Source organism: Pogona vitticeps, chromosome 2 (genome assembly GCF_051106095.1).
Source record: "Pogona vitticeps strain Pit_001003342236 chromosome 2, PviZW2.1, whole genome shotgun sequence".
Taxonomy (NCBI): domain Eukaryota; kingdom Metazoa; phylum Chordata; class Lepidosauria; order Squamata; family Agamidae; genus Pogona; species Pogona vitticeps.
In genome coordinates this window covers 196,351,937-196,363,971 of record NC_135784.1, presented here as the reverse complement: position 1 = coordinate 196,363,971, position 12,035 = coordinate 196,351,937, and the positions used below count along the sequence as shown (strand labels likewise).

General features: G+C 44.1%; 1 protein-coding gene across 3 annotated transcripts in view; it reads right to left on the bottom strand.

The window, feature by feature from the left end:
* The window catches only part of LOC110070575 (uncharacterized), a 66,576-nt gene that overhangs the window by 21,459 nt on the left and 33,082 nt on the right, over positions 1–12,035 (bottom strand). For all 3 annotated transcript variants that reach the window (XM_078384792.1, XM_072991859.2, XM_072991860.2), the window contains exons 15-20: positions 10,595–10,804; positions 8,987–9,349; positions 6,067–6,282; positions 4,607–4,833; positions 1,971–2,097; positions 433–608 (exon numbers count right to left, since the gene is read on the bottom strand). In XM_078384792.1, the coding sequence (XP_078240918.1) occupies positions 433–608; positions 1,971–2,097; positions 4,607–4,833; positions 6,067–6,282; positions 8,987–9,349; positions 10,595–10,804 (1,319 nt within the window). The remainder of the gene's footprint in view (positions 1–432; positions 609–1,970; positions 2,098–4,606; positions 4,834–6,066; positions 6,283–8,986; positions 9,350–10,594; positions 10,805–12,035) is intronic.

Here is a 12,035-nt window from a genome sequence, read left to right as displayed (position 1 = left end):
AATAAGGATCTCAATATTTCTCTACTATGAGCTATTTCTACCAAAACGCCATCTTCAGGCGTAGAAGACGAGAGGATGGGCTTTGGTATTTTGATAGGATAGGCAGAGGTGAGGAAAAACCCAAAAGGGCATTCAACCTATTAGCTGGATTTAGGATTCTGCAGTGAGATGTGAGATGCTTCTAAGCTTTGTGTTTTATAGTACAATTGCCCTTCTCCTTTCATGTGATTCGAGCACCCGTTTCCTCACTGTTGAGTCTAGCTTTTGATTTGACAAGCCTTAAAATGGGGAGACCGTCTGCACAGTGCTATCCAACAGGTCTGTAGGAAGTGTGTAGGTCCCAGGAGATCTCTGCTAGAAGGCATTACTATTCTAAAGCAGAGCTGGCATTGGTGATATTTTTTAACATTCACGCATTACTCTTTCACTTACAGGCCCCTGAGGTGACTGGTAGCAGATCTGTGAACATGGCTTCTGACATGGCACACCACAACGGCCACCTTCGTCCAATCCACCTGGGCAGTTCAGCCTCCCGTTGCAGACGAGAGTGTAGTTGATACAGACTTCTCCACACTGGAATTCATAGTCTTCGCACTGCCTAGGTTTGCCTGCATGAAAGCAAGGAGAGTTTTTATGACCACTGCAGCCTATGGACCACCAAGCATGCATGAAACATTTTTTTGGGGGGGGGGGAGAATTGTTTTAAAGGAGCCATTTCGAGATATGAGCTCTTGCATTCTAGAATTGCTGAATTCCTCATTTAACTGGACTGAAGTTATAAACTAATTGTTAATAGCTTTAAGTTTAAAGGTTTGTTGAATTCTTTATAATTTTTATATTGATTGTTTTAGTAGCTGCCCTCGAAGATACAAGTCTAAAGAACGCACGGTAAAACTTTTTAGAACAATATAATTGCTTTTGTACAGAAAATGTAGGTAAAAAGGAACCGCAGAAAAATATGCATAACTGCTTATTTGTACTTATACTAGAATAGGGGGAAATGAATTAAAAATAATTTTAAAAAAAGATTGCATCAGGCCTTGAAGCATAATTGAACCCGTGGACATAGCTCCGCAGATATTCCACCTTGATCATCCCAGAGTGCAGGACATGTAATAATGAGTTTAAGTTACAGGGAGCCAAATTTAGGCTGAATATCAGGAAAAACATCTCAACTGTTAGAGCAGTATGACAATGGAACCAATAAACCCAGGAGGTGGTGAGCACTCCAAAGCTGGAGGTATTCAAGAGAAAATTGGACAACCATCTGTCAGATCTTTGAGCAGGGCAGGGGTTGGATGTGATGGTGTAATAAGCCCTTTCCAACTTCATTTATGATTCATTCTTTTTACTGTTTACTGATATAAAGAAGGAACTGGCTTTAGAAGGGCTTGCTGATCCTCCCTACAACCTTTCATCCATATGTGCTCAGGGAACAGAGCCTAGAACTAATTTATTACCCATAATTCCTTGTTTTAAAAAAAAAAAAAAAAAAAAAAACAAGGAATGGTAATTTTGTCCTAAAGGAAACTGCAGCCTGCAGGAGTCAGAGGTTGCTTCCTACCCACCCTCAATTAAAAGTTAAAAAGATGTTGCACTGTTCCTCAGGAGGCGTTTTCCCCCCTTCCGGAGGGTGGAGATCTTACCAGCATTCTGCTGCTGCTTTTATTTCATGGGATTTGGATATTTTTAAAAGCATCATTCTGATGTGCCCTGTACAGAATTTATTTTTTCCTTACTCCTGTAGAATACCAATAGTTTTAGCAGCGAAGACTCTAGACATTATGTTTTCCTTGCAGCTTTTAATCTGATGCAAAACTGGCCACAATATGAAAGGTGTTCAATATCCAAGACTTGAGTTGCAGGAAATAACTTTTGAGTGGCAGAGTAATGTAAGCGGCCTTGTATCCTTTTGGGGAGAAAGGCGGCACAGAAATGTTTTTTTAAAAATGGGGAAGAAACGTGCTTACAATCCATCTCATCGCTCTTATCTTTGCAGTCCGGCTCCCCATCGCAGAACCATGAGCTTGGAATACACTCCGTCAAGCTCTTGCATCGCCACTGATTGGGGCCACATTGTTGCTTCGGCGGACAATCCTGCAAGAAGGAAAAACCTCAGAAAAACAAAAGTTACAATTTCTCTCCCAACAGCCTTTTTATGTAGAAGGAATTGGGACATCCTCATTCCTTGTGACTTGGACACTAGGGCTTGGAACTAATCTGTAGATGAAACCATAACAAGATAATGGAGCAAATTTTATAAAGATGAGAACAAACTTCTGTACATAAACAAAGGTCTGAATCCAATTTATGAAGATGTAAAAATCTAGTTGCCATCACAAGCAGACCTATAACTCTTTGGACTAGGCCAGTGTTGCAAAAAGCAATAAATAAATAACTGTGTATGGTAGGACCCCCCTATCCATGAGGAATCAGTTCCAACACCACCACCCTCCGTGGATGCTGAAAAACACTGATTATAACAAACACTATTTTAATAGTGAACACTATACATAGCATGGCCTCTGGCTCTGTAGTGGCTAATTCTTGTAATGACATCATGGAAATATATTTCTCTAGAGTAGGAATCCCCAGCGCCGGTCCGTAGGCTTCCCAGGACTGGGCCACGGAGACGGATCTCCGCCCCACCCACCCACACACACAGTGGGTGTGTCGCACTCACAGGCGGGTGTTGTGCTTGTGTGCACACACGCACACACATGAGCATGCCATGCCCCCTGGCAAGCATGACACGCCCCCAGCAAGTGGGGTTGCCCCCGCACCCTGCCCAAAGAGCTCACCCCCCCATCTGGTCCACAGTTCCAAAACAGTTGGGGACCGCTGCTCTAGAGAACACTATACATATTATGGTCTCTTATTCTCTTATTTCTCCTAGTGGCCCGTTCTTGTAACATATTATATATATATATATATATATATATATATATATACACACATACATACATACACACACACACACACACACACACACTGGTGCCTCGCTTAACGAGCGCACCGTATAACGACAAATTCTCATAGTGATCCGGTTTTTTTGGATCGCTAATGCGAAGGCATACCGACGGTTCCAATGAGCAAAACTCGCGTTTCACTTACCGATCTTCGCATTGCGATGTCGGGGAATCAGCTGTTCGGCGGTTCCAAAATGGCCGCCGGACCCAAAATGGCTGCACGCAGCATTTTCGCACCCTGCCCTTGCTTACCGAGGGCGCGAAAATGGCTGCCGCTATGGGGAAAATGGATGCCGCTATGGGGAAACATCGCAGAACCGTGAGTTTTGTACCCAATGGGTTTCCCCGTTCCGTATAGCGATGTTTCCCCATAGCGAAGGTTAATCCGGAACGGATTAACCTCGCTATGCGGGGCACCAATGTATACACACACACACACACACACACAGAGAGTGGTGCCTTGCTTAACGGGCGCCCCGTTTAACGACGAAATTGCATAGCGATGAAGATTTTGCTATCGCAAAAGCGATCGCATTGCGATGTTTTAAATGGGGAAAATCGCTTTGCAATGATAGGCACCCTGTTTTGCTTACCAATCATCGCAAAGCAATGATTTTTTAACAGCTGATTGGCGGTTCCAAAATGACTGGCGGGTAAAAAAAATATGGCCGCCTGGTGTTTTCTGGGATGGATTCCTTGCTTACCGGGCAGCAAAATGGCCGCCGTATAGAGGATTTTCGTTTAAAGGTGAGTCTGAAGCCCATAGGAATGCATTGAAGGGGTTTCAATGCATTCCTATGGCCTTTTTAATATCGCATATATATATGATATTAATATATCATATATATATATATGATTTTTAATACATTTTAAATATTTCCAGACCATGGACAAGTGAATGAGCAAATACTGATCCCATGGATAAGAGGGTTCTACTATATTGCGTGTTTTTATTTGTCAATAACAAATAAATAGGTACTGTACTAATAGCATGGCTATAGGTCAGCAATGGCGAACCTATGGCACACGTGCCACACAGAGCCTTTTCTGCCAGCATGAGAGCCATAAGTCACTGGATTGCTACTCCCGCCCCGTGCAGCCAAACCTGAGAAGGTGGCTGCAGCTGCAGTGCTGGCGCTTTGGTAGGTGGATCCGGAGCAGCTGGTGCTGGCAGCCGACCCCGAGTGGGGCCTCGAGGCACCTCCATGCCCGGATTCCTCCTCTGTTGCCGTGACACGCCGCCCGCTAGGTTCCCCTCCCAGTTTTGGCACGTGAGCCCAAAAAGGTTCGCTGCCACTGCTATAGGTTAAGAGAGTTGGCTGGATAGCTCAGTGGCTTAGGTCTCTTGCTTGTGGAGCTTGATTTCCTATAGTGCCTCCTGCGATCACAGCCAGCCTGTGTGGCCTTGGGCAAGCTAGGCAGGCTCAGAGCACCTCCAGGAGAAAGGAATCTTAAATCGCTTCTGGATATTGTCTACCTGGAATGAGCTGCGAAAAGGTCAACGTAACTTAGAATTGACTTGAAGGCACATTGTTGTTATTAGTGGTCAAGAGATAAAATGGATTATCTCACCAACAGTTAAGACGTGATTAAAAACAGTGTCACAAGTTTTTTTCCCCCCGCCTTGCTATTTATACCCATTCATCCGATTGGTCTGTGCAGTCCATCTCCCCATCACAGAGCCATTCTTTGGGGACGCACTCTCCACTGCCAGGGCACTTGTGACCCGAAAGACACACATGAGGGAGCGGGCAGTCTTCATCCGAGTGATCCTCGCAATCATGAACTCCATCGCAGTGGAAGGGCAAAGGAATACACTGGCCACTTTGGCACTGGAACTCTTCTTCCATACAGGACACCTTCACTGTAAACCCAACAGAGCCAACTTTTAACTTTTCCACACCTCTCACAAAAATCGCAGACTGGACTAGAGCCTTATCCAATGAGATTTATGGGTTGAGGTCCCTATATTACAGCGTGTCATGTAAAATGTAGGTAGACGTATACATAAAGAATGTATCTGGAGGTGAAGGCACTCTACATCTCATGGGATGTGACAAACGGAGTCATCATGATCCCTCGCCATCACTTTACTCAAGTCTTTATACATTCATTCTTATATCTTGTGACTTGCTGCACAATATTGTGGTGCCAGTGGTGGACAGAACTTTGAAGCGCCTCCTTTCTTTGGACCCAAAGCAATTAAAAATCCCTTTACTCTAATATTTATTTTATTTTACTCCACCTTTCTCCTCAAAAAGGACCCAAGGCGGCTTACAACAACGAAAGACAATATTTAACATTGAAGTGGATGACACAGAGTGGAAAGGGCCCTTCTAATCTCCTCATTGTTGAGCACCTAGAGCCTGAAGGGGCACAGGGCTCTTTTGTGGTAAAATCAATCACTTTTAAAAATAAAAGTCCCTTTAATCTTTTTACCAAAACCCCACATTTTTGTAAGAACTTTTTGAGGAGTAGGGTTAGAAGAGCAGGCGCTGCCTCTGCAGTCAAGAGATGAGCAGGTGCAGCCCTCAATCCCCTGGAGCAGTGCTTCCCAAACGTGGGTCCCCCAATGTTCTTAGACTACAACTCCCAGGAATCCTGGCCAGCAAAGCTAGTGGAGAAGGGCTTCTGGGAGTTTTAGTCCAAGAACATCCAAAGATACAATTTAGGAAACCACTGCTCTAGAAGTTGCCTAACTTGCACCAGTGCTGCAGCATGCAACAGTCTGGGCATTGGTAGAAGAGCCCCAGACCATCGGTTTTGTTCATGTCACACATTTCATCCTAAAAATCAACATTGCAAAGACCTCCTTCCTTGTAAATCTCTTTACACAAAGCTTTTGTGGCAAGGGATGTTTTTAGTCTAACTTCTGGCGCTACAAATCAGACATGAACCTATAGACCTTTCACAAGACCAATTGCTGAACTGAAAGCAAATGAAAGATTATCTCAGTTTGAGGCTAGATCCTTGCTATGCCATGGAGAAAGCTTCAGGAGACATGCATTCCCCATGTGAAAAGTTGCCAGCTGCCAAGAAAACCCAGCAGTTTGTCCCAACTGTGGGCACCTCCACTGTCCATCTGTCATTTGCTTACCACATCCTACTTCGTCTGCTCCATCAGCGCAGTCAGGGCTCCCATCGCAGACGAAGCTCTGAGGCACACAACGTGTTCCACTATCACAATGTATGGCGCATTCCAGTTTTGGCACCCAGCAATTGGATTCATCGGAGCCGTCATAACAATGTGAAACCCCGTCACAAAGATATCTTTTATTAATACATCTTTTGTCACTTGCACACTGGAACATTCCTAAATATGAGGATACAAACAGCATTCAAGACTCTCTAGATTAAAAAGTGCTAGAAAAGGCAAGGGTGTACTTTTTGATTTTAGAAAGAAAAAGACTCGACAAAAGGTCACTACAGCACTGCTGTACAAACTGGGGTAATGTTTTCTGATGCAACCTTCAGAACATGGCCAAAGAGCCCGAAAAACCCAGAACAACCATTAGATCCTGGCCGTGAAAGCCTTCGCGAATATTTTGCTGATGCACTTTCAGCCAAATAGTCCAGGAAGAATTCTAACCCTGGCCTTAAAACAGAACACCTGCAAGTTGGAAAAAGTTGAACAAGTCTCCATTAAACCATAACTTGCATGTATTAACAGATGCTTAGTTTCACGCGATCTATGCCAACCATTCTCAATGGGTGCCATATAGTCCCTGGGGAGTCCTGGCACATTTGAAGGGGGCCACAGGCTGGAAACAATTCTTCACACACCACCTTATAAGGTTTGCCGCTTACACAATCCTAATTTGATCTATATTTCTTTCATATTGGCCATATTTTATGGCCATAGCCAAAAAATGGTTGAGAATGACTGATGTAGCTTTGCATGATCATGAGATTACAAACATCCAGAGAATCTCTGTATTTAAAAGTATTCCCAAAGCTTGCTTGTACAGTATAGGTTCTTAGACCCAACACCTTACTTGTTTACTTTCCCAAGTATCAAGACAAATTCCTTTTCTCATCTCTACCAAGCCACAACACTTATCCCAGGCCCAGCAGGTAGAGAAATGACACCCTTTCTCTTGTCTCATTTCAGTAGCCTTTTATCAAAGATCTCACTTTTAAAAAAAATGAAAATGGGGGATTTGACTGTTAGAGAATAACTATAAGAGAATGTATGAAGGAAGCAGGAGAAATAAGGGAGACACTGTTAGTTTTGGACTAATGGGATCAGATATGGAATTCAAATGCACAGGAAGGTTAAAATAGGCAAGGAACATATCTAAAACTGCTAATGAAGAATGCAGCATAAGAGCTGCCTGTGACATCAACAGCTATCGTTCCATATACGTAGGACCAAGTTTGCCTACAAAAGCTTGGGTAGAATAGGCATACATTTATTTTGCCACTGCGTGAGTCTCTTGACAATAAATAAGCTGCATCCCCATCAACAATCAACTTTAGGAAAACAATGGTAACTGATCAGTTTGTCGTATTAGATATTGCTTGGTAAATCCCAGATAACTTCTGTTCTCCAGTGTCTTTGAAACTTCTGGGAAAACAATTTGTGAACTCTTACCTTATGTCATCTTTTACTCCAACCAAACTCAACATCAAGTCTACCTGACAAACTTGGATTCCTTCACTCAGTTTCTTCTTGGTGAACAGACAAATCTTGTTCAGAACAGCTGCAATTAGCCTGTATTCCAAGAGTCAGTATCACTGACAGCTCCCTAGCCAACAATGCCATGCATACTGGCAGGGAGCCTCTTCTTCTGTTAGCTCCAGTCTCAGGAGGTTCCACCTCCTCCTCTCTCAAACATGAACACCTAAGTCAAGAGGGCAGGTTAGTGGCTAAACTTGCACCTGCTCCTCCCTTAAGACTAGAACATGCAGCTTTGGCACATCTCCTTTATTATGAAAGTTATCGTGATATCAACTAAACTACCAAGAGTAATCACCTTCTTTGACAAGAACCATTATGTGTTACTTAAGCAGTCCTGTAAGCCTGAAACAGCCTGTCAGTAGCCCAATGGCTTGTTTCCTGTCTCAGCAGGGTGGAAGAAGTGTCATCTGTTCCTTAAGTGCTCTGTGTGCAAATTTCTTGGAGAAGGTTAATTTCTTTGCCAAGGAGGACAGTGGTTAAACTGCAGTACTCCAACCAAAACTCTGTGCACAGCCCAGGTTCAATCCGAGGTAGCTGGCTCAAGGTTCACTCAGCCCTCCAAGAAAATTGAGTACCCGGCTTGCTGTGTGTCTGTGGGGAATGCATACCCTGCATAATTAAACTGTAAACTGCCCAGAGAGCCCTTTAAGTGCTATAGGATAGTATACAGTGGTGCCTCGCATTACGACGAAATCGCTGTAGAACGAAAACATCATAATGCGAAAATAAAAAGCCCATTGAAACGCATTGAAACTCCTTCAATGCATTCCAGTGGGCTGGAAACTTGCAGTTCAGCGAAGATCCTCCATAGGGCGGCCATTTTTGGTGGTTGTCTTGTGAGGAATCTGTCCCAGAAAACAGCGGGGAGCCATTTTATTTAACCGGCGGCAATTTTGAAACTGCCGATCAACTGGAGGAAAATCGTTGTTTTGCGAAGAATCGGTTCCCAAAGCAGGGAACCGATCATCGCAAAGCAAAAAACCCCATTCAGACCATCGTTTTGCGATCACAATTGTGATCGCAAAAAGATTGTCATAATGTGGGGCAATCGTAAAGCGAGGCACCACTGTATAAGCAACATACTTTGCTTTACTTTTACTGTTATCTGTTCAAACTGGAACCTGAGTATAGATAAACCACCAAGGGCATTTTGTTTCAGTTCTTGGCCCACAGCAGTGGTTCCCAACCTAGGGTAGCTCAGATGTTCTTGGACTGCACTTCCCAAAAGCCTTCACCACCCGCTGTGTTGGTTGGAGTTTCTGGGAGTTGCAGTCCAAGACAGCTGACTAACCCAAGGCTGGGAATCATTGACCTATAGAATGCACGATGGGAGTACCTGTTTCAGAACAGAACTCATCGCAGTGGTCTTCATCAGAACCATCCGCACAGTCCTCCTCTGTATCGCAGCGGTATTCATAAGGTACACACTCTTCCCCGTTTCGGCAAGAGAATTCAGCCCACCCACAGGCGAGAGTTGCCAAGACTGTCGTCCGAGTTGTCCGCTGTCTTGTTGGCTTTGCTGTGGTAGGTGCAGTCGTAGTAGTAGTAGTTGTTGTTTTTGTTGTTGTTGGTAGCACTGTTCTTTTGGAGGATGTTGCTCTTGCCTGTGCTGTTTGTGGCACTGCCTTAGTAGTGGTTTTAGGAGGCAGCAATACAGCAGTCCAGATAACTGCAGGTTGTACAACAGGAACCGTCTGCCCTGCAGCAAGAAAGCCAGAAACATCCTTCAAGCAGGGAGCAATGATCATTCATGCAGTGGCTATGCAAACTTTCAAGTTTTATAGGGAAATGTAGAACATCTGTCTCACAAAATGGAGACCAGCTAGGGTCGTCCTTTTTTGTGGTAGCCTTCCCACAAAGAGGACAGCAGCAGCGCTACAAAATAATATGGCGGCAGGTACTCTGGGCTGCATGGCTTGGGGCTGTTTTGCCTCCGGTCTGTTGAATGTGTGCTGCTTCTGCCCAATCGATGGACAGAAAAGCAGGCACCTAAGCTTACTACATGCCACAGCAACTCTTAATCTTCCCTTCTGTTCAGGCAGGTGTTAACAGATCAAACTTGGTGGAATTTCCCCAGATTTTAGCCTCCTCCTCCCAGAAATTCAAGCAGAGACCAGGCTGAAGGGAGCATGTTGTTGCCTCAGCTTCACCCAAAAACTTACTGTTTCATCAACAACCGTATAAAGTGCCTCCCCATAGCAGGTGTCACTAAGCTTTCACAATACTCAGAAGACCTAATTAGCACTACACCTAAATATGCTATAAGAAGCTACATATGCTCAAGTGCTGAGATGTGAAGAGTTACTTAAACAGGCCGTCTGAATGTTCTACCCTGTTGAATAGTTGTGTTGAACTGGAAGCAGCTTTCCAAGGAAGAGGTCGGACCGCTAATAAGTCACTTGGTACCGGATGCTTCCAATTGGAGAAGAGAGGGTGCCAGCTGGGCAACTGGCACACCCCAAAGCCCACATGTCCTACAGGCCATCTGTGGGTCACATGGAGCACGGAGCATGATCTAACAACTCAGCCTTTCTCATTTTCTGATTTGAGATCTGAACTCCCGCTATGAGGCACCCAACAGCAGAAGCACTTGGGAGAGTTAGACCAAGGGGGCAACCTGTTCCAGCACTGGCCAGCCTCATGTTGAGGAAATTCGCACACAGGGCACATAATGAGGCATCTGTTACACCTCTGCTAGCGGGACCCAGGATCCCAAACAGGGAGACTAAGATTGGCTGGTCACAGCCACTAACTGAGCAGTCTTTCCCATAGGTTAGTCTTTCACACACAAAAATGGCCTATCTGTAGTGGCCAAAGCACATAAGGAGGAGTATTTGCTTTATAAGCAGTTAACACCTATAAGAGCTGAAGACAAGTCAAATCTCTCCTGGATGCAAAGCGTACAGCCTAAACACTCATGGACGGTGTAGAATGTTCAGCTCACCAGTCTCCGAGTCTGTGTTGAAAAAAAACATGGCTTTCCGCACATTAGCTACATGCACAGCAGATGGCGCCATCAATCTTCTGTTCCAGAGGGTCAGTGCCGTTTTGTTGACTGTCACCAGGTAAGGTCCGTAAGCTGCTGCCACTTCGTGGGTCCAGTTCTCCTTCAGATTATATGCTCTGCGTGTGACGAGATTCAGGATCTTCAGTTCTGCAAACCAAGAGGTTAGACATTAGTACTTGACTAGGATAGGTAGCGGAAGACCTTCAGATCTGCACCTCGTGTTGCCAACCTACTAATCCTTGAATCCATCGTCAAACGTTCTGTATTACGATTATAGAAGCAGCTTCTGTATTTTGGTACGGAAGAACAGGACCATGAAAAGCTTTTCTCCCAGGTCTGCGTTATCTTGGTTGAAAGCTAACGGGATCAAGCATTGCAACAGCAAGGGCAACCAGAACCAAAACAGTAGGGAGGCACTATAGACAAGGGGAAGAGCATGGCCTGAGGAAGGAGACTGGACTCAGAGGCAGCATTTGGTCAGCAGTCCGAGGCTCCCCATTAAGTCCTGCAAGGCATTTTCAGAAGGAAAAGATCTTCCGGGACAGCATTCGCCAACTTATTGGTCTCCAGATGTGTTAGCCTACAAATCAGCCAACCATGGCAATTGGCACCCCATAGTACTTCTTGTCGGATTCCAGACATTTACTCCTAATGCATTTAAGTCAGTTAAACCGTGCAGCTATAAACACCATCATGAGTTAAGAGGTTCTCCTAATCCAATAAAGACTAATTTCTGCATCTGCAGAGAAGACAAACTCCTTTTGTATCGTATGCCTGCTTTGGAGTGGATGGATTTTAAGATCAACTGTTTTATTAACCTGACAATCTCTTTTTTTCCTTTCTGTTTAAGATATTACCACTAGAACTATGGCACTCAATGTGCTTTTATTCAAACAACTTGCAAATACCAAGCCGGAAGATTGGACTACCCTCTATAATCGCACAAGGCTGTTAAATAAATGGCTTTTTCTACTGACACAGCTTGTCAGAGAAGTTCTACTTGGGTGACTTAGGGATGTGTCCTGTTCTGAAATCTTAGTTTTATAGAGAAATAAGATATTAAATGTACATAGTAATTTATTGCAGCATCTATATCACAAGCATTTCTTGCTCTAAACTAGCAATTCTCAATTCACAGGGTGTGTCTCTATAAAGCCTGTCTAGATCTCAAAGGAAGCACTGTGTGGTTTGAAAAAGCATATTCAATATTATGATTTTTTAAAAATTTGGAAAAAAAACCCATCCCAATTGATTTCTTAGTGTCCACCTTTTTCTATCAACCTGCAATAGCATAACTATTTTATTTTAACCTTCTTAGTGTCTTAGCTACATCATATAATTCATTGCGTGTACAAAACACCTTGAAGTTTGCTACCAC